The sequence below is a fragment of the Balaenoptera musculus genome, chromosome X, assembly GCF_009873245.2.
Source record: "Balaenoptera musculus isolate JJ_BM4_2016_0621 chromosome X, mBalMus1.pri.v3, whole genome shotgun sequence".
Lineage (NCBI taxonomy): Eukaryota > Metazoa > Chordata > Mammalia > Artiodactyla > Balaenopteridae > Balaenoptera > Balaenoptera musculus.
In genome coordinates, this window is record NC_045806.1 from 89,063,812 (window position 1) to 89,087,076 (window position 23,265).

A 23,265-nucleotide genomic window follows, 5' to 3' on the forward strand; every position below is an offset into this window, starting at 1 on the left:
AAGAAGGACATGAGATTGGCAGGATCGAAATGAACAGTTAGCTATCTCATTACACTATAGAATTATGTCTCAAACTTGACTTTTTGAAAGACCAAGCCTTGGAAGGAAAACACAGCCATGCTAAATTTGGATGGGACTTGCATGTTCACCAAGCACTTTTGTAGATATTGTCTTATCTGAGCATCCAAAGTATTATTACCATCCGTATTACATATATGAGAAATCAGTTTGTAAAAGGTTAGGTAATCTACCCAGGGCCAGAGAGTCTACTTTTTAATGATAGATCCAAAACAAGGACCCACATCTCTTAGCTGTACCAGGCTGTCTTCCATTTTTTACACAAGCTTGTATCACAAAACACATGTTCAGAGAAACAATGAATAACGTTGTTTCAGATTAGCATGACATATATGAAAGACTGTTGATATCAAAGCTTTTGAGAGTAATTGAATGATCCCAAAGGTCCGTGACAAGTCATCTTGCTGAGAGAGAAATTTACACTATAAAAAGACCAATATTTGGTAACACTTATTGTGGTTAAGCCCAGCCTATCACCCAGCATCCATATGTGTATGAGGTTTTCTTAATTTCCACTGTCTCAATGTAGACCCTAACTCCAATTAAAATTGTTTCTTGGTGAAAATGGTCCTCAAAGCAAGCCATCTGCTAGTTATGGTGATTAAATAGAAAGGTTCCCAAAAAGTAATGGTTCTTAGAACATGGAAGTTTTGGATCAATTTAAGAATAGAAAGGAGAAATCTTACACAGCTCAGAGTTATAATGGGAACAACTTCACCATGTACTCTACAAGGAAAAAAATATTTTTGAAATTGCTTTATCTAGTGCTCCAACCAGGGCAAAAATTACATGTTATAGAGAAAATGATATGTTATATTATGATTTATGAATTAGGGGATTCCTTTGTCAGAAATGTCAAGATTGTACTCTCTATACCATTCTTCCCTTACTGATTTACTTTGTAAGAAGAAAATAAAATCAACGCCAGCAAAAAAATAATTGCTTATATATTTGATGATAAATTCATAATTAAAACAAAGTTTTTAGCTATAATCACAAAGATGCATAGTAAAAATCTGCAGTATTGCCTAGAATTATTTAAGTACTGTAGGTGACACAAGGAATATCGAAGATATGGTTAGACTGAGTTTTCACTCCATGTACTTTCTATAGATATTCTTATAATTATAAAATTCTTATTTGATTTGAATTATCCAATTTTTCTCAGAATATACAATAATCAGAATTAACAAAATTTCCCTATGCAATCTTAGTAATAGTGGATAGTCTATTATATGTTTTCTCACAAATCAAAAATTAACTTATACTTTGATTAATGTTAACTTCAAAGGCAAGTCCAAGTAAGCAGTTGTTAATATTCTCAAAACAGGAAAATAAAAGAGGGTTCCTTCCATATGATTCTTTCATATTAGTTCCTAGGAGGGAGGCAGTAAAAATAAGCAGTTTTAAAAACTTAATAACTTTCTTTACTTTCTCATTTTTGATAATATATTGAATTTTAAAATTTCCCAGAGGCCCTTGTAACTATTTAAAATTTTTCTCATTTGCAGTGATAAGGTGATTGGAAGAAGAGTTGAAAAATGGGTCACTTCTGAGTTTTCCTTTGGATGTTAAATGGTCTTTTTCTGTCTCCCAATGATAACCAGAGCCATTTGCTCATTTTTTTCTCTGCCATTCTCAGGTAAGCCTCTGAACATCCCTTGCAAAGCATTCTTTGGATTCAGTGGAGAGTCCGGACCAATGATCTACTGGATGAAAGGGGAGAAGTTTATTGAGGAACTGGCAGGTCACATTAGAGAAGGTGAAATAAGGTACAGAACTTGAATTGCTTACTTTTCTTTGCTGTGTTTGCAGTTAAGCAATGGAACATCCTAGAAGAGCTTCTGCCTGGGATTTTAATTGCAACTCCAAATCATTCCATTTTCTAAAAGCTGATCTGGTGGAGAGAGTGAGGCTGACTGCCTTAAGAAATGCTAATGTATAAGCTTCCAATATAAGGAAGTTTTCTCAGGTTCTAAGAATATACCATGGGGTATAATGATTCCCTCAAAGCTGCCTAAGCAAATTCCTTTAAGGTTTCAAAGCTTAGACCACTGTTTCTCCAGTCCCAGAAAAGATCCAAACTTTGTAGGTGACTCTTCAGACCACAGGGCAAATGCTCATTTACTCCCTGGGAACAGACAACTTTCATATGTCATAAGTATAAAGCTGTGTTGGCAGTAGTAAGCCCGTACTCGCCAAAATAACTGTTGACTCTTGTTGAATAGCTTTTCTTTTTCCCATTACCCACTGCTCATCCTGAAAGTGACTTTCAGGTTAGTACCTCCCTAGACCTCTTTTCACTCTCCTGTTACACAGATACCTCCCTGATATATAGACATCTATTCTATTGGTTTTCTAATCCTATGTATATGACCACATTGTACAAATAAGAGATAGGTAATTTTTTCTACCTCAGTCTATGGGGTTACCCTTTGATTTCAGAAATGGTGATAAATAATGTACTTTTCTCACTCCAGTAGGAATTGGGACCCCTCCCCCTCCCCCGCTATTAAGAATCATGAAATGGAAAGCAAACCAGTATTTCAGTGCAACTAATGTTAAAATGTGTTCTTTTACTTTTCTTATTAAATATATAGCAGTGTAAAAGAAAAACGTACACATTATATTAGTTACTATGATTAGGTATAATTTATAATAACTACCATGACAGTTTCTCTTCATGTGTCTATGTAATAACTCCCCTCTAGGAGTTCATAACTTTGAGGCACCTTTCTCTATATGAGCAAAATATTCAAAATATTCTCTATATGCAAAATATTCTCTATATGAGCAAAATATTCTCTATATGAGCATATTTCTAGGAAAAAAAGTACATGAAAATGTACCTGACACCGTTAGTCATCAGGGGAAGATAAATCAAAACCATGTGATAAAAAGTTCGGGTTTTTCTGTAAGATGGTATGGAAAACCCCAACAAACTTTTTGGCCAACCCAATACTTCATACTCACTAGGATGGCTATAATCAAAAAGTCAGATTACAACAAGTGCTGACGAGGATGCAGAGAAATTGGAACCCTCATACACTTCTGGTGGGAGTGTAAAATGGTGCAGCCACTTTCTGCAATTCCTCAAATGGTTAAACAAAGAGTTATCAGCAATTCCCTTCCTAGGTATATAACCAAGAGAAATCAAAACATATATCCACACAAAAACTTGTATATAAATGTTCACAGTAGCATTATTCATAATAGACAATAGGTGGAAACAGCCTAAATGACCATTAACTGATGCATGGATAAATAAAATGTGATGTATTCATACAGTGGAATAGTGTTCAGCCATATAAAGGAATAAATGAGGTACTGATACACACTACAACATGGATGAACCTTGAAAACATTCTCAGTGAAAGAAGTCAGTGACAAAAGACCACATATTATATGATTTCATTTATATGAAATGCCTAGAATAGGCCAATCTATAGAGACAAAAGTATATTAGTGTTTGCTTAGAGCTGGGAGAATGGAGCGATAAGGGTAAGTACCTAAAGTATATGGGTGGGTTTTATGGAGTGGGTTTTGGTGTGCTGGATACAATATTGTAATCTAAAATGCACTATTTTAAAGTGTACAATTCAGTAACATTTAATACATTCACAATGTTGTGCAACCACCACCACTATCTAGTTCCAGAAATTTTTCATCACCCCAAGAGGAATCTCTATGCCCTTTGAGTCTAAGGCTTCTTTTTGAGGTGATGAAAATGTTACAAAATTGACTGTGCTGATGGTTGCACATATCTGTGAATATACTAAAAAACAGTGAATTGTGCATTTTAAATGGATGAATTGTATGGCATGTAAATGATATCTCAATAAAGCTATTTTTTAAAAAATACTTCTATTTGATTGCCTGACATAAAACAGATACTCAGAAAAAAATAATCAGTATACTACTTACAAATAGTTCTTAACTATTAATTCCCATTTAATCTTTAAGGTTCCTAATAGGTATCACTTTATTAGCCAATTTCAAGTTAAGGTTTATGAAATTAATGCAAATGAATTTATTTTAACTTATTTCAGAAGATACATGTTTAGAATTATTCTCAATATATCTGCCTGTAAAAGACTTTAAGGGTCACTCGTCATTTTTCAGAGAAAGAAACTGGTCCCCAAACAGCCAGTGGTAGGTACAGTGGTACAAAGAAGCAAAATTTCCACTACCAAAAAGCTCAGAGCTATGTTTAATGATCAAAGGTAGTAGTTATATGAGCCTAAGATAATTATTTCCCTTTTCCTATACATGACTAATTGGATTTAAAAAAAAATAAACAGGTTTATTGGCACGTAATTGACATACAATAAACACACAATTTAGAGTGTATAATCTGTAAGGGCTGATTGATATATGTATCCGCCTATGAAATCATCATCATAATGAAGATAATGAACATATAAATTACCCACAAGTTTCCTGGTGCTCCTTGGTAATGCCCCCCTCCTGCCCTTCTTTCAAAACAACACTTATCTTTCTGTCACTATAAATCAGTTTGCATTTTATAGAGTTTTATATAAACGGAATCATGCAGTATGTACTTTTTGTCTGGATTATTTCACTAAACACAATTATTTTGAGATTCATCTGTCTTGTTACATGTATCAGTAGTTCATTCTTTTATTTCATTGCTCAGTATTATTCCATTATATGGATATAAACAATTTGGTTAGCCATTCACTTGTTGATGGACATTTGGGTTGTTTCCAGTTTGAGGACTATTACAGATAAAGCTGCTATGAACATACATGTATGCATCTTTGCATGCATATATATTTCCTTTATTCCTGGATAAATGTCTAGACATGGAATGGATGAATTAGACAGTAAGTGTACATTTAACTGTTTTAGTTCCTTTTTAAGCTTTTTTTAAAAAAACTTTATTTTTTAGAATAATTTTAGATTTACAGAAAAATTGTGAAGATAGCATCTTATTCTGTTCAGCTGCTATGAATTTCATAGACTGGGTGGGTTAAACAACAAATATTTATTTCTCACAGTTCTAGAGATTGGGAAGTCCAAAATCAAGGCACCAGCGGACTCAATGGCTGATGTGAGCTCACTTCCTGGTTGATAGATGGCCATTTTCTTACTGTACCCTCACATGTCCTCACATGGCAAAAGAGGCCAGAGAGTTCTCTGGAGTCTCTTTTACAGGGCCACTAATCCCATTCATTAGAGCACCTTTCTCATGACCTAATCACCTCCCCAGAGCCTCACCTTCTAATACCATCCCATTAGGGAGTTAGTTAGGATTTCAACAAATGAATTGGGGGAAGGGGGATAAACATTCATTCCATGGCAGATAGTATAGAAAGTTCCTACATACTCCAGTACCCAGTTTTTCTTGTTATTAACATCTTAAGTTACTATGGTACATTTGTTACAATTAAAGAACCAAAATTGATACGTTATTATTAACTAAAGTCAATACTTCATTCAAATGACCTTAGTTTTTACTTACTGTCTTTTTTTTTCTCCGGGATTATCTAACTTTTTAAGAATCTTCCAAACTATACTCCAAAGTGGTTATACCATTTTACAAAAGAAAAGTTAGGCCATGCTGCTGCTCCAGCAGCAAATGATTAGAGTGGTGGGAGACAAAGCACACATATGTGAAACAGTTTAATCCAGTCCCAGCCACTGTATTAGGTGCCAAATGAGTCACCCAGATATTAAAGCGCTATAGGAAGTCAAACTTTCAGGATTTGCAAAACATCATTGTTTATTGGATTCTGTTAGATCCTCTTTCTCTACCATCTGCAACCCTTCCAGTAACAAAGGGTGCATACCTATATTTTTGCAGGGGAGGAAGGTAACATAGAATTTGTTTTGAAAATTTCACAAAACCTTACTAGCTAACTGGAGACACTTTCAGAGAAGTACAAACAAAAAGGCAGGAATTCCTGGCCAAGAGAAACATATAGTCGGCCATTTTGTAATATTAATTGTATGATCTATGATCTATTTGGGAGCTTGTGTGGGTGTGGGAATTCATTCAGGCTATGACCATTTATGCTAACACAGGAGTTAATTACTAGATTCTGTTTTCTAGCTTCCAAAAGCAATGTCCTTGAAACAAGATTTTTACACAGTATGGTGGATTGGAACAAATCTGGTAGTTTCATCGAAAAAAAAGTTGCTAATCATACCATTAGTTCAATCAAGAAAAGATCTGCATTCTTTCATAGCCCACATATATTCTCCAAAGGGAACCGTTCTGACAGCAGAATGCTGGAGATGTGAAGTAGAGGATTCCTCTCATAAGCTTTTCTGGAAACAAAATTTCCTTCTGAATGCATAGCTCTCCCAAAGGGTATTGTATTTACTTCATATTTTAATTGAATCACAGCTCTTGTGTTGTGCACATATGTCAGAAGTGCACTGCCCAGTAGATCTAAGAAGTGGGGATGTAAATTAATTGCTCTTAAGAAGTTAACTTATGGAGAAGCTGCTGCAGAGGCAATGGATCTGGCAAGACGACTGACCATGCTGCCTAGGTTCTCCATTTCCTGGGCAGCAGCTTGATCCTAGAAGTATGTGTTGTACTTTTTATCTCTTAGCATTGCCCCAGAGGAATAGAAGACTTTAAAGAAAAAAATCTGCCTAAGGGAAAAGCTTGGATATTTACCAAAGGCTTGATGAAATAATGCCGCTCAGACTATAGTCAGTGCAACCTCTGTATTCAGCAGTTCTCTTGCAGTTTGACTAGCAGATTTGATCGAATCCTGACCAGGGTTTTGGAGTTCTTATTTGTTTGTTCTCTGGGTTACTTTGACCACCATAGTTCCTTGTATCTCCTTACTTGCAACCTGCTGCCAAAGAACTCAAACTCCACTCTGGGCATACAGATTCTCCTTTATCTCCCTTTAGGCAGAAATTGGCATAATCCTACCAAAGTCCATGATGTTTCTAAGAGACTGAGCCCTAAGGAAATTTGAACCCAAATGTAGCATCCAATCACAACTGCCAGCCTATCCCATACAACTGCATCACAACGTTTCCACTGATTCCAAAAGATGTCATCTGTGGGGATGTTAAGGGAATTTTGCATGTGCAGTAGCATAAGCTACAGTTGTGCAAATCTGGTTATTTTTATCTACCATTTTAAAGTCCTTGCAACAAGCTGCTCTCTACAAGCTCTACCATGTCTATTCAGAGAAGTCAAATTATTATTTGGAGGAGACCCAGTGGAAACTATCATTAGGAGAGGACTTCCTAATTTCTGTCCCTCTGTTTAAACTTAATGCGAACGGCTTGCAAAGTGGGATAAGAGAGTTCATGAACAGTAGTCTTTGGGTGTAAGCATCTAGCAAGACCAACCCAGTTCCACACCTTTACAGACCTTCCTTTTAATTAATCTTAACAGAGGCTTGAGAATTTTTTTTAAAAATTACAGTGAGGTACATATTCCACGGTGTTAATAAAAAATGCCAGAGAAACTGAACTAATCCTATTAAACAAGAAATAATAGTCCTTAAGCTTCCCTGCAGGGTTGTGAATTGCATCTGATAGTCGATGGAGACTGCATGAATTTCAGTGCAATTGCTTTGCCCCAATGGAGAGTAATTTTTTATTATAAATCTCACTTTACAAATCTCCCTATCAATAGCTAATGTTTTTCCCCCAGGCAATACCATAAAGCAAGCTTACCAAATCTTGTATAATTCTTGACCTGAAAAACATATTCAATTTATCTTAAGGCTTTTCAGACAAGCTTCTTAAAATGCAAATAATTTAATTTACTTTCAATTCCTAAAAGGCTACAAGTTGCATATGGGCTTTGTTCGCTTGTAAGTTTTGTTTTTTTCACTCCTGCTTCTACCATTTTCCAGCCTTCTGTTTCCATCCCTTTACCTTAACATACCTTTCTTGAGTGAGTGAAATGCTCTTAGCAAAGAAGGGAATGTGATACAGGTATGAAAAGATTTTATTCTTAAAATAGGGTGAGTCTATGTTAAAGATCCGAAATAACCTATTAATATCTCACCAATTTAAACAAATAATATGGAGCTGGGAATATTAATTTTTCCCCAGGCAGCCCAAGGCAAAATGATGAGCTCTGTTTTGGCAACTTCCCACCATGCTTTTTCAGTGCCTTGAAACACCCAGCCTGCTCTGGCTGCCCCAAAATTGAGCCAAAAACATAACAAAACAATCCCCCAACACACACATCATCTCTTCTTTTCTCCCACTCTCAGGTCATCCCACTGGAAGGAGGAATATTGATTGATCACTTTGCCTTGACTTAAATAATTTTCAGAACTCATCATATGTATATTTAAGTGTAGATTTTGTAAGTCATAAGGAGGCTTCAATGGAAAAGTAAACTTCATAAGCAGCATAGTTTTACCTAAGGGCAGCTTTAATGACCATTTATCTGAAGGATGATTTTTGGAGGAGTGGTGACTCTACTACCCACAGTTCCACTTCCACAGTGGGTCTTAGCCTTGACGTATACATGAAATATTTAAAGGCTACCTAAGACATATTTGTTATCTCTCTTCATTTACTGAGCAGATTATAGATGCCTAGTCTCAAATATGGTGTTTTCTATTGTAAGCTGCTCGAGACAAGAAACTATAGTTAGTAAATAATAATAATAATAATTCCTCCATGTTTCTATGCTACACAGTACATTGCAGAAACATTTTGATATCCTAAATTACATTGGATTTTTATGATAACCATCTGAGATAAATCATATCAGTTTATTTTACAGATAAAAAAATCTGAGGTTTAGTGACTGAGGAAGAGCTGTCCTTGGGCAGTTGATTCACAGTTCCAGTGGAGCTACGTTGACTTTATCAGAACACAGCTAGCAAGAATCATCAATTCTCAGAATGATCTGTTGTAGTCCACATTTAGGATATAAAGAGTCAAAACCTGCCTGGGACTGAAAGAGTAAAAAATCAGTTGGGACTGAGAATAAGCAGCCCAGCTATTAATCAGGCTGGGAGGACAGACAGATAAAACCAGCCGCAAAGTTAACAGAAATTATTGTTTCTTCCAAGGTCATGCAGCAGTTGTATAATGCCATAATGACCCCCACCTCTTTGGAGTGACTACTGCTTTCTTACCAGTGATGCCCAGACCTGCTTTGCTATTTTCATATTACTGGGAATACCCAATTAGTAAACCATCTCCACCTCATGACAGTACACAATTCCTACTCAATCCTCCCCCCATACCACCAACTGCCTCAGAAGTTGCAATCAATCCAGAACTTATTTCTGCTTCTTTAGACCATCCTCAGAATCTTTAGTGGGAACCCAAATGTTACAAAAGATGCTTTCTTCTTCTCTTCAATCAAGAAACAATCCACAGTTCCTCTGGAGCGTTCCTTCCACAGTGTATTCAGTCAACAAATCTGATTGTGCCAGCCTACGGGCTTGATCCTGGTCTTTGACTAATAAGGCTTTAACAGGAATTTTTTAAAAAGCAAATGACACTAAAATAAAGATTTTGTTTCCTTAAGAGTGTTTTTAAAAACTATCTCCTATTATTGATGTTCTCAATCATTATTCCTGGATAATGATTACTCATACTCAGAATGAAGACCCAGAGACTTGCAAGATACCTAGTCATCAAAGGAGGACTCAATTTGGTTTAAGGGACTATTTACAGTTAATGGAAACTGGAACAGCACATACAACTCAACATCAAAGAAACAAAGAACCCAATTAAAAATGAGCAGAAGACCTGAATAGACATTTTTCCAAAGAGGAAATGCAGAAGGCCAACAGGCACATGAAAAGATGCTAAACATCACTAATCATCAGGGAAATGCAAATCAAAACCACAATGAGAGATCACCTCACACCTGTCAGAACGGTTCTCATCAAAAAGAACACAAATGACAAATGTTGGAGAGGATGTGGAGAAAAGGGAACCCTAGTACACTGTTGGTGGGATTGTAAATTGGTGCAGCCACTGTGGAAAACAGTATGGAAGTTCCTCAAAAAACTAAAAATAGAACTACCATATGTTCCAAGAATTACAAGCTTTTATTTTATTTTATTTATTTATTTTTTATTTTGGGGGGAATCCAATCTCTTTCCTCTATTTCATTTTTGATTTTTAAAAAATTCCATCTTTATTGAAGTATGATTGACAAATAAAAATTGTATATATTTAAGGTATACAATGTGATGTTTTGGTATATGTATACATTGTGAAATGATTACCACAATCAACTAATTAACATATCCATCACCACACAGTTATCATTTCTGTGTGTGTATGGTGAAAACACTTGAGATTTACTCTCCTCTCAAATTTCAAGGATACAGTACAGTATTGTTAACTATAGTCACCATGCTGTACATTAGGTTTCCAGAACTTATTCATCTTACAACTGAAAGTTTGTACTCTTTGACCAGCAGTTCCCCAGTTCATCTACCAACCAGCGTCTCCCTATTTCTTCCACCCTCCAGCTCCTGGTAACCACCATTCTGTCACTATTAGTTTGGCTTGTCTAGAGTTCATATATAAGTAATATTATACAGTATTTTTCAGTATTTTTCACTCTCTGTCTGACTTATTTGACTTAGCATAGTATTCTCCAGGTTCCCCTATGTGGTCATAAATTGCAAGATTTTCTTTTCTTTTCTTTTCTTTTGAGACTGAATAATATTTCATTGTACACATAAGCCACATATTCTTTTTCCATTCATCTACTGATGGACACAAGTTGTTTCCACATCTTGCCTATTATGAATAATGCTAAATTGAGCATGAGAGTACAAATATCTTTTTGAGATCTTGATTTCATTTCCTTTGATATATACCCAGAAGTGGGATTGCTGGATCATATGGTAGTTCCATTTTTAGTTTTTGGAGGAATCTCTGTACTCTTTTCCACAATGGCTGCACCAAATTACATTCCCACGATTAGTATACAGTGTTCCCTTTTTTCCACATTCTTGCCAACAATTCTTATCTTTTGTCTTCCTGGTAACAGCCATTCTAACAGATTTGAGATGATATCATATTGTGATTTTGATTTGCATATCCCTGATGATAGTGAAGTTGAGTACCTTTTCATATACCTGTTGGCCATTTGTATGCCTTCTTTAGAGAAATGTCTGTTCAGGTCCTTAGCCCATTTTATTTTTCATCAAGTTATTTGTTTGATTTTGTTTTTATATTCAGTTGTAAAAGTTCCTTATATATTTTGGATATTAACCCGTTATCAGATACATGGTTTGCAAATATTTTCTCCCATTCTGCAGGTTACATTTTCACTCTCATTTTATTTTATTGAGGTATAATTGGCATATACCATTATATTAGTTAAGCTCACATAGCTAACATAATTAACTTTTTTTAATGTGGTGAGAATGCTTAAGATCTAATCTCAGCAACTTTCACGTATACAATACATGTTACTAACTATAGTCACCATGCTGTATATTAGATCCTCAGAACTTCTTATAACTGCTTTTATTGCTATTATTATTTTAAACAAACTGTTACCTGTTAGATCAATTATGAATAGGAAAAATAAAATATTTCATCTTTATTTATTCCTTCTCTAACACTCTTCCTTTCATTATGTAGATCCAAATTTCTGACCTATATCATTTTCATTTTCTCTTAAGAGGTTCTTTTAACATTTCTTGCAAGACAGGTCTACTGACAACAAATTCCCTCAGTTTTTATTTGTCTTAAAAAGTCTTTATTTTTCCTTCACATTTGAAGGATAAATGGATACAGTATTCTAGGTTGGTAGTAATTTTCTTTCAACACTTTCAATATTTCACTCCACTCTCTTCTTGCTTACATAGTTTCTAAAGAGAAGTCTGATGTATTTCTTATTCTTATTCCTCTATAGGTAAGTTTTTTCCTCTGAATTCTTTCAAGATTTTCTCTCATTTTTTCACTTTATACAGTTAGAATATGATGCATCAAGGTGTAGCTTTTCCAATATTCACTCTGCTTGGTATTCTCTGAACTTCTGCATCTGTGGTCTGGTATCTTTGGAAAAGTCTCAGTTATTATTACTTCAAATATTTATATTGTTCCTTTCTCTTTCTTCTTTTGGTATTTAGATTACATGTATGTTACGCCTTTTGTAGTTATACCTCAGGTGTTCAATGTTTTGTTCCTTTTTTGCCATGCTCTTTTCTCTTTGTGTTTCAATTTAGGAGATTTCTGTTGATTGTCTTCAGGATCACTGATTCTTTGGCCACGTCCAGTCTGTTAATGGCCCATGAAAGCCACTCTTTATTTCTATTACAGTGTTTTGATTTCTAGCATTTCCTTTTGAGCCTTTCTTAGAATTTCCATCTCTCTGGTTATACTACCAAGCTATTGATTTATGTTGTTCACTTTTTCCATTTGAGCCTTTAACATATTAATAATGGTTATTTTATATTCCCATTCTGATAATTCTCTGCCATACCTGAATATGGTTCTGATGCTTGCATTGTCTTTTCAGACTTTTTTTCTTTTTAACATGCCTTATCATTTTTTGATTGAAAGCCAGATGTGATGTATCAGATAAAAGGAACTGAAGTAAATAAGTCTTTATTGTGAGATTTTATGTTTATGTGGCTAGGAGTTAGGCTGTGTTTACTGTTTTCTGTAGTCATAGGTGTAAGAGGCTAAAATTTCCTATAATGTACTTGTTTATGTCTCCACTGTTTCTTTCAGTTTTCCTAGAGACTGCTTCTTAAATAGGGTCTGAGCTTTGCAGTTTTTTCAGCTGAAAACCTTTGTAATCATACAGGAGCTTGATTGGTGTGGTGGTAAGTATCCTATAATCCTATGGTAAAGTCTTAGTCTTTCAATGAACCTGTACCTTCAGGCTGTGACCTTTACAAGTATTCCTCAGCTTTCCTCCTTTTCTTAGATGAGACAGGAAGGCTTGAGGAGGCTGGAGTTGGATATTTCTCTTCCCTCCAGTTTCGGTAAAACCCAAGTAATTTAGGTTCTGCTAAAGAGTTTCACTTGAGGGCGTGCCTTTGTTAAGAAGAAAGAGTGCTCTGGGCTCATTTCAAGATAGTTGTTTTTCCCCTTCCCCTGCCAAAAGCATAAAGGATTCTCTGATCTTCACCCTGAAACTCTGGTCAGGCTCTTGGAAGCAAAACTCATGAAAGTACGGGGCACCCCTAAGATTAGATCCCATGGAGTTTTTTAAATATTTTTTAACTCTCAATCTAGTCCATATTGGGCCTACAGTGACTCATCAATTACATTTTAAGTGTTTTTATTCATACTGATTCCTGCTCCTGGGTTTCTGCTCCCAGTACACTGTGATTCTCAGTATTTGTCTAGCTATCTCAAATTTGGGGGGCAGGAGTTTGCCCTGTGATCTCAATTCTCTGATGGATCTATGAAAAGTTGTTGACTTTCATTTTGTTTGCTTTCTCTCTTGTAAGGATGAGAGTGACAACTTCCAAACATTTTCTAGTATTACTTTTTAGTAATAGGTCTTAACAATAAAACTTTTGAAACTAGTGATTTCTGTCACCTGAATTTAGTAATTTTTATTTTGCCAGTGTTCACTGTTGCCTATAACTTGCCTTCAATATTAATCCTTGGAATGAGATACTTCTGAAGTTATTTGAAGTATATCCCAAGACCCCCTTATTTGTATCCTCCATTCCAAAACCAGTCCCTTCAGTTTCTCTCTTTCAAACATTCTGCAAAAACCTGTTCCTATCTTCCCTCCTAGAAAATGCTTCCTTCTTCCTTTTGTTTAGGCAGAGTCTTCTCAAGGCTTCTCCAGCTAATTTAGTAAATAATAATCTCTCCCTTTTTTGAAATTCCATTGTAAGAATGACTGTACCATCCTGTTTTACCTCATTCCGCCTATAATTTTTTCAGCTGTGTAGATTTTGTCTCCTTGTTTAAATTTTAATGCTTACTGGAAGCAGGCACCTGGTCTTTTAGTGCTTATACTTCTCTTACACCAAATATCTATCCCAGAGCTAGGCACTCAGGGGAATGACAAAGAATAATTGATAGATTGTTACATATCAATATTTGCTAGGAAATTGTGACTGCTCTGCAGAATGATTTATAGACATAAACGCCAATTTGCTCTTTAATTCCAAAAAAGCAGGTCTCCTCTAGATATTCAAGAGCTGATAATTAAGACACCTCATATATATTAATAGATGGATGAAGGATCATTTTTCAAATCCTCTCTCCAGATTCTTTCTGCAGTCTGTGAAGAGCTGTTTTTGGAAACTGCATTAGAAATGAAGAGGGAAAGGCTTTGTCTGGAGGGACAGGATCAGCTTTCTGCCTTATGCCTGGCAAAGGCTGTGGCTGCCCTACATGTGAAGCTTTAAATCAAACTTAATTTGCAGTGCTTAAGCAGCTTCTGGCCTAAAGGGGGTTATCCCATAGCAGGTCACACAGAACTAAAAGAATTGTGTATAGTGTGATATACACATAGCAGGGGGAAAATAGAGTAAAATTCAACATAAACCATTAGGACAGTAAATTCCCATTTTTCCTTGTTTAGGTATATGTTGGGAGAGGAGAAAGAGAGGAAAACTGCAAGTTCAGCCAGGAAGAAAAAAATGAATAGACTACCAGTAAAATATGGTTAAGAAAATTATTATACTAAAGAGACTTACTCAAGTTACAAATACCAGTATTGTCAACTCTCTGATATGTATATTATTGGAAGGTAACAGAAATAGGGTTAATTTTAAAAGCATCTCTATTTGGGATATAATCTGGGTTTAGGATTTCAGTACGGGAGAGTCTCAGATTCTAAGAACTCCCTTCCCACCAACCCAACTTTAAGCCTTTCCTTCTCTTAAAGGGGAGCCAGAAGAGATTAATCCAAACCAAATTGAAATATCAATAAGTATAAATACAAATATGTTTCAAGGAGCCAAAATTTATAAACAGTTCACCTTTGGATAATGAAATGTTGGTGTTTAATAACATTCATTTGCATTTGCATATGTCATTTAATCTTGAAATCATTTTACCCCCACAACAAAGTTAAGTATGGTAGGTATTTTTCCCAACTTAAAGATGAGTTATATTAAGGTGCCATTGAGTTAATTACTTTGTAAGAATCCAGCTTGAGCTTGTAAGTGGGAGGCCCATATTTATAACCTAGTTTTCTCTGAGTACAGTTGTCTTTTCCAACTTTATGCTAAATGCCAGTAAATCTGAATGTTCTTCTCCACCTTCATAACCAGGTGTCAAAAAGGAGATGAGAATTACTTTAAATGTCCCAAATGTTCCATCTTGCAAATTCAGGTATTTAACAACCTCACCCCAGAACTTAACAGCAGGCTTTCCACTATTTAGACTCACAATTTGCTCTTTCTTTGGTCAAAACCAGGAGATAGAAAGTAAAAGTAGGCAGTGTACCTACTTTCACCTCACCCAGGAGGCAGCTGGCCATTGGCAAGAGTATAACTCTCCAGAGAAACAAGAGGCACACTCCTCAGGAAAGGTTCCTGGCAACTCAGCTCCTCTGTGAAGAACAACTGTTACTGGCCATTCAAGACCCTTTGCAACTTCACTTGAGAATGCAAAAGGCAGCACTATGAGAAAATGTCACATAGGGCAGTTCCTCCTAGGGGCATGGGAGGGTGTGGAGGGAAGGAGAAAGACAAATGGCGAGCAATGTCGGGAGAAAGCAGGGCCATGGTAGGTCATTGGAGGATTAGGGATATATACCTGCATTGGACAGAAGGCAGGAGAAAGTAGAGAACAGGCTTCTCACCAATATTTGGGGATAAAAGGCCACTAAACACCCTTCGTTTACTTCTCATAAGGCAGTCATTTTCAAGGCCCATTTCTTTACCATCTTACCCCCTGTTGTCAAAACTCTAGCCTCTGACATAAACTCTACATTTCTACAGACATTTTTCCCTTCATGCCGTGTTGCAAAAATCCAATTTGTTTCCATAGGCTCAGCTTAGAATATGGAGTCCAACATCTCCTCCTGTTTGCCACACAAATCATATTGGCTTCATTTATCAAAGCCTAGTGGCATGATAATATTTCTCTTTGCTGAGTGAATTCCTCACTTTTTTCCTTTTCCATCTGATCTTTGCGTTGAGTCACTTTTTGTGTTTTCTTTTTCAAGTTTCTGCACATACACCCTGTCAGGACTCTCCAGCCCACTGGAGACCTTAGTAAGCTACGTAACCATCTTTAGTCCTTGCATGGCTGAGCTCTCCCCAAATGAAACCAATTCAGCCAAGAATACTTTCCTTTATTTCAGGCTCCTCAAAGAGCATCTTGGAGAAAAAGAAGTTGAGTTGGCACTCATCTTTGATTCAGTGGTGGAGGCTGACCTGGCAAATTATACCTGCCATGTGGAAAACCGAAATGGACGAAAACATGCAAGTGTTCTGCTGCGTAAAAAGGGTATTTTTTTTAATAACTCTTACTATAGTTTGTTTACCTACCAAGTAACTATTGAAGTTAGGTATGTTTCCTGGCCTGATTTTATCATTTAGTATAAATGTCTATTAAACATTTTGTCTTTTTAAGGAAATATCTCTCTCTTGCTGTGGCTATTAGCATAAAATTCCTATGATCTTCCATACCATTAGGAAGTGGATAAATGAAATGAAATGTTGTTATTTGTTAAATCCAGTGAGATGACATATACCTTGGTTATAAGTGTTACATAAAATTTGATAGGCATTGATAGTCAACATTTTCTCTATATTTCACTTCATCCTATATTGCTTAAATTAAATACTAGGGGTTTTACTATTGGATGAGAAACAAAATCACTTCTTTATTCCCTGACTAAAATATAAATAAAATAGTATTTTATCATAGATAGTATCATATAATTTTTACAATTATTATAATAAAAATCATGAACAATATTTCATGATATGACCTGGTGTTGAAGGCCTTCAGCAGGTGCATATATTTTTAAATACTTTGGCATTTATGTATATCCCTCTCTAGAGTTGATTCCATATGGGGTGGAAATTGTACACAATGAGGAAAGAAAAGAAACTATAAATTTACAAATAAAAGAGATAAAAGCAGACATAGGAACAACAATCCCAGCTGCTGGAGCAACTTCTGAGATTGGCTCTTACCCTGAAACAACTCCTGATTACTGCAAAAGGCTAAATACTTTCTGTATGTGTGCATCTGGCAAAGGTTTTGTAAATGTAACAGAACAAATGTTCTCAATCAGTGTTCTTTTTGTCTAGGCTATAGAGCTAGAACAGATTCAATCAGCAAGGTCACTAGTTGTACCTTGTAGCCAAGATGGAATTTCTATTTTCCAACCAGCCCTAATACGTAACGTTGACCAGCAGCTCTAGGAGAAGCAGGGAAATGTCATTATTCTGAGAATACTGCTTTTATCTCTCTAGCACCATTTCTTACTCTGTTGGACTTGATTTCATCTTAAAATAATGGAGTATTTAAGTATAGAGGAGTCTAATATAGAAAGTGAAACTAGGAGACCCTGTTTCAGGAGATCCCGGTTCAGTCACTGCCTTGGCTACCTACTTCAGTAGGACTAACTTGTCTGATTAGACATCCTAAAATTTAGTTTCCTCATCTATAAAATAGGGGTAAAAATACCTACCTTGTAGAGTCACTTTGAGGTTCAAATAATAATGATATGGTGTGAAATATACCATGCTCAAACAAGATTTGTTATTAAATGGAATTTGGATAACCTGTATCCACTAAGCAACCACTTGTTCATGGGGACAAAGGAGCCATTGCTTCTAGAATGCTGGTTCAGTTTGTAATAGGCAGCATATTAAGTACCAGTCTCCAGAATCCTAACCTAATACTATATTTGGCCCAAGATCCTACATTGGCTCTACCTTAATTTTTTTTTTTTTCCCTTGGTGTAATGATTTTTCATTTTGGGGACTGTTAAGAGGATTCAGTAAAACAAAGGATATAAAAAAAAAAAGGGCAGACATTGAAGGGCAGACATTGATTATGTCCAGATACCTTGTTGCAAGGATCGCTTTGCTGCTGTCCATCTCAGTCTTATTTTAGGCTTAGAGATCCTCCAAGCTGGACTCTGCTGCACCTCTGTATCCTCAGCAACTTGGACAGTGTCCGGCCACTAATAGGCACTTAGAACTCATTCTGGTTAATAAATGAATAATGTTCTCTTTTATTACTGAGGATCATGTATAGCAAGCATCGTGTTAGGTACTAGGGAATAGACATCCCCAAGTCTGTGTGGGGCTTATAGTCTTCAGGGAAGTGAGGGTGCAAAGAAAGACAAAGCTCAAACATGAAACAAAAAATTGCACAAAATGTATATAGTGTTACAATTAAAAGCCTGCTCTGAGGAAAAATAATGGGGGTCTTACCATATAGTCAGTCAGTAGAGACAGAAACAGCCTTGAGTTTTAAAATAAATCCATTTCCCTTTAACAAGTAAACAACCACTAGCAGCCCTTCAAATTTCTAATAATCTGATACTAGAAACCAAGGTACACTGCAAAACTGCTGCCTCCCATGGTTTCTGCAAGGAAATGTGTCTAAGTCATGAATAACTGCGAATATTAATACTCATCTTCCTAATCGTTAAATATTAGAGTTCCCCAGGGTTCAGGTCCCCTTTTCTCACTCACTCCGTAGATGATTTCAATTCCATCTCCACCTCAGTTTTGCTTACGATTTATATGCTGACATCTCCCAAATTTATATCTCTAGCTTGGACTTCTCGCCTAAACTCCAGAGTTGTATTCCTAACTGCCTATTCAGCAACTATTCAAAAACTCCACTAGTAGACATATCTAGCAGGCATATCAAGCTTCACTTGTCCCACACAGGATTCCTGATTTCTCCTCCCTATAAACTTGATCCTCCAGTTGCCTTCTTCATCTCCATCACCATCCTTCCAGTTGCTCAGGCCCAAAATCCTTGGAGTCATCATTGACTTCTTCTTTTCTCTGCTCATACGCTATATCTAGTCTACCAGCAAATTCCATGGCTCTACTTTTAAAACATATGTACTCTGAGCACGTTCCCCATCTTCACTGTTATCACCTGAGTCTAAGCCACCAGCAACAATTGCCTGGCTCACTGCAATAGCCCCGTGAACGGTCTCCCTGCTTCCCCCTTGTCCCCTCACAGTCTATTCTCATCACAGCATCTGGAGTGACCCTTTTAATATCTAGGTCAGATCATATTATTTCCCTAATTAGAACCATCCAATTACAGAACCCTCGCTGTTACACTTAGAATGAAACCCCAAATCTTTTCCATGGCCTTCAAGACATTTCTGATCTCATTTTCTACCACAATCTGCCTCAAACCTTGCACACACTAGCCTCCTTTCTATTTCTCATGCTCACCGAGCACAGTCCTGGCTCATGATCTTTGCCCTTGCTATTTCCTCTGCCTGGAACACTGCTGTTTCCCCCAGCTGTTCCCATGACTCATTCCCTCTTTTCATACAGGTCTCTGCCTAAATATTACCTACTCAATAGGCCTTTCCCTGGCCACTTTTTATAAAATAGTACTACCCAATCACTTTCTATTAAAAACTTTTTTAGCTTTATTGAGGTAAAACTGACAAATAAAATTGTAAGATATATAGATATATTAAGTGTACAATGTGATGATTTGATATATGTGTCCATTGTGAAATGACTCTCCCCATTGAGTTAATTAACACATCAATCACCTCACACACCTACATTTTATTTCTGTGTGTGTAAGAACATTTAAGTTGTACCTTCCCAGCAAATTTCAGTTATACAGTACAGTGTTATCCACTACTGTCACCATGTTATACATTAGATCCTCAGACCAGATTCATCTGCCTGAAAGTTTGTACCCTTTTACTAACCTCTCCCTATTTCCTCTCCCACCGTCCATCCCCTGACAACCACTTTTCTCCTCTCTGTTTCTGTGACTCCAGCTTTCTTTTTAAGATTCCACATATAAGTGATACCATGCACTATAATATTTATCTTTCTCTCTCTGGCTTATTTCACTTAGCATAATGCCCTACAGGTTCATCCATGTTGTAGCAAATGACAGAATCTCCTCTTTTAAGGTTGAATAATATTCCATTGTGTATATATGCCATATTTTCTGGATCCATTCATCCATCGATGGACTACCCATCACCTTCTTTTCCCTCTCACTTGGCTCTATTTCTGTTTATTGTATTTACTACTATCTGATATCATATTACATACTTGTTTTCTTCTTGTCTCCCCACCCACCCACCCACCCACACACACACACACACACACTAGGATGTAAACTTCATAAGAACAGGGACTTTTTCCTGCCTTATTTACTGCTGTATCCCTAGCACATATAATATAGTAAGTGCTCAAAAACATTTGTTGGGTGAAAATTGTCCTCCTAGAGGACAGGTGCAATAGGATAGAGGATGGGTAACAGGGATTGGTAAAGAGAGGATTCCCTGAGATCTGGTCTTGACTAGTGTCTATTCTGGGTTATCTGAATGCATTTCTCTTTTCAAAACATTCAATTTCCAGATTGGGGGATAAAAACTCAAAGACCTCAATAGCCAGGTAGATATTGAAATTAAAAGAAAAAGATGGCTTGATATTAAACACAGGCTAGAGGAAGCATGCCTTGCTTTAAAGGGCAGTCACTATTCTTTTCTAGATTATTGCCATGCTTGCTAAAATCTGAACCTAAGGTTATGAGAGCTTCAGGGTTTTCAAGTGAAGTTGAAAGCCCGGATATGCAATATTTTTATTTTAAAATATTAGTATCTACTTTTTGGGAAACGTATAGACCAACAAAAACCTTTTTTCTGGCCCATTGTATACCAGTTTGTACTCTCTGTTTTAGGTAGCATTTAAATGTTTTCACTGTGCTTTGCAAAAGGATGCAGTTCATCTTCCCTTACTCCATTTTCTTTAGGAGCTCTCGACAATATGGTAGAGGTCCAGAAAAGAATAAGAAGCCCTATGGTCCTGATCCAACATATTAAATCAGACTGAACTCTGGCTCGTATTGCAAAATTTCAGTTATTTCCTTTGGAGTTGAACCTTTCAGGCTTTATCACAACATAGCCTGGCATCAGTAGCCACAGGATTTCCACCTGGAATATGAGTATGGCTCGTTTTATGGAACAATAGCTTCCTGATGATCTATAAGTGAAATATCAAAAATGCCATAAGTGATCATTATAGAGAAGAAACATTTCATGAATCCTTTCACAAAGTGAAAAGGCCTTTCGTAAAATGAAAACTCATGTCTAATATATGCAATTAACAGGGTCAGGCATTCTCAAAGCAAGATGTCTCTTACCTATGCATCTTCTACCTTCATTTACTAACCTGCTATGCCCTCACTCTCCAATGAACTATTTGCCAACAAGTACAACTAACATTTTAGTAAGAAATTCATTCTTTTTTTTTTTTTTGTGAACCAAGACTCTGAACTTAATGCTAGGAAAATTCTGATAATTATGCCTTCTCTGCACATACTCCCTTTCCCACAAACAGAGACATATCAATGACTCTCTCTTTCTCTTCATTTCTAGTGCTACTGCCCCACCCTGAACCTCCAACCTGTATAGGAGACCCTCAGGTGGGATCTCCTAACCTGCTTCCCAAATTATGAGCAAGCTCAGAACAGTTCCAGTCTTCCTGCTCTCCAGTCCCTTGACTTCAGCTATTATTTGTCCCATTCTATACTGTCTGATCTTCATGTTCAAAGTGAAGAACTAGCTGGGTTCAAACTAAGAAGGTTAAAAAGAACTATATTTGTACTTTGGGTGCCTGGAAAAAGTTACAATCCCATAAATATTTGCTGTTCTGGCTATCTTTATCCTTGTGAAGCGTATACACGACACAGTCCAAATAAAATGACTTTCACCTTCTCAGTCAGGAAATGTCCCTAGAAGTATAGATCCTGCTGAGATGGAAAATGGCAGTTGAAAACAGAAGACAAAAGAAAAGCTAGGTGTCAACTGGGTGATGGCAATTCTGCCCTCTGATTATGGGATACATGTTTCCCTTTTAATGTGACTGCCTGGGCTGAATCAAAGAATACTGGTTGAGTCTCAGGGACTCAGTCCACAGTTTTCAGTGTAAACAGCCATCATTAGGTCATATCTTTCAAAGATATTTTTATAAAATGGACCCCAAAACCACAAAGGTACTTTTCACACCACAGTTTTCTTCCATAAATTTACTGCTGAAAAAGGTGTCTGCTACTTGGGAGCACAAATTGTTCCTGCTGCTGAAGTTTTCCATCTATCTAAGAGCAACTCTACTCTGTAAATAACATAGAAATTGGTGGGAAAAAATCCCATTCAGTGACTTTGAAAACAGTTGAAATCTGTTCTGACCAGAGAGTGAGACAGAGGGAGAGAGACAGAGACAGAGAGTTAACAAAATTACAACATTAAATGAACATTTTACAACAGGAAAAACATGTTGAATCAAGTCAATCAATGACCTAAGATCAAAGAGAATTCAGTTTTCAGAGTAAACAAAAAAAAAATCATATTGTCCTGTCAATTTAACACTGGCTAGAAAAACAAATACCGTATGCTAATACATATATATGGAATCTAAAAAAAAAAAAAATGGTTCTGAAGAACCTAGGGGCAGGACAGGAATAAAGACACAGACGTAAAGAATGGACTCGAGGACATGAGGAGGGGGAAGGGTAAGCTGGGACGAAGTGAGAGAGTGGCATGGACTTAAATATACTACCAAATGTAAAATAGATAGGTAGTGGGAAGCAGCTGCATAGCACAGGGAGATCAGCTCAGTGCTTTGTGACCACCTAGAGGGGTGGGATAGGGAGGGTGGGAGGGAGACGCAAGAGGGAGGAGATATGGGGATATATGTATATGTATAGCTGATTCACTTTGTTATAAAGCAGAAACTAACAAACACACCATTGTAAAGCAATTATACTCCAATAAAGATGTTAAAAAAAAATAAAGACACTTGATATTCTTTTTTTTTTGAATAAAAAAAAATGCATAATTGATAAAACAGTAAGAAAACAAGCAAAGGTTGTGATGCTGCAGCCCCACAGAGGTCTCATAAGCAAGCCTGCCTTACCACCCACATAGAGGCAGGAGTTGTTCCTGGGGAGTCACTTTCTATAGGGAGGGCAGGAGGCAGAGCTAATATGAGGTAGGATTATTTTTACCTGAAATTTTGTGGCTTAATTTTCCAAATGACCACCTCTTGCAGCAGGCATGACAGAGATAGATTC

The 23,265-nt window shown here is 36.6% G+C and overlaps 1 protein-coding gene across 1 annotated transcript in view; it reads left to right on the plus strand.

Annotated features, from left to right (window-relative positions):
* The window catches only part of IL1RAPL2 (interleukin 1 receptor accessory protein like 2), a 520,520-nt gene that overhangs the window by 476,895 nt on the left and 20,360 nt on the right, over positions 1–23,265 (plus strand). The window contains exons 5-6 of the mRNA XM_036839304.1: positions 1,721–1,850; positions 16,310–16,455. Coding sequence (XP_036695199.1) covers positions 1,721–1,850; positions 16,310–16,455 — 276 coding nt within the window. The remainder of the gene's footprint in view (positions 1–1,720; positions 1,851–16,309; positions 16,456–23,265) is intronic.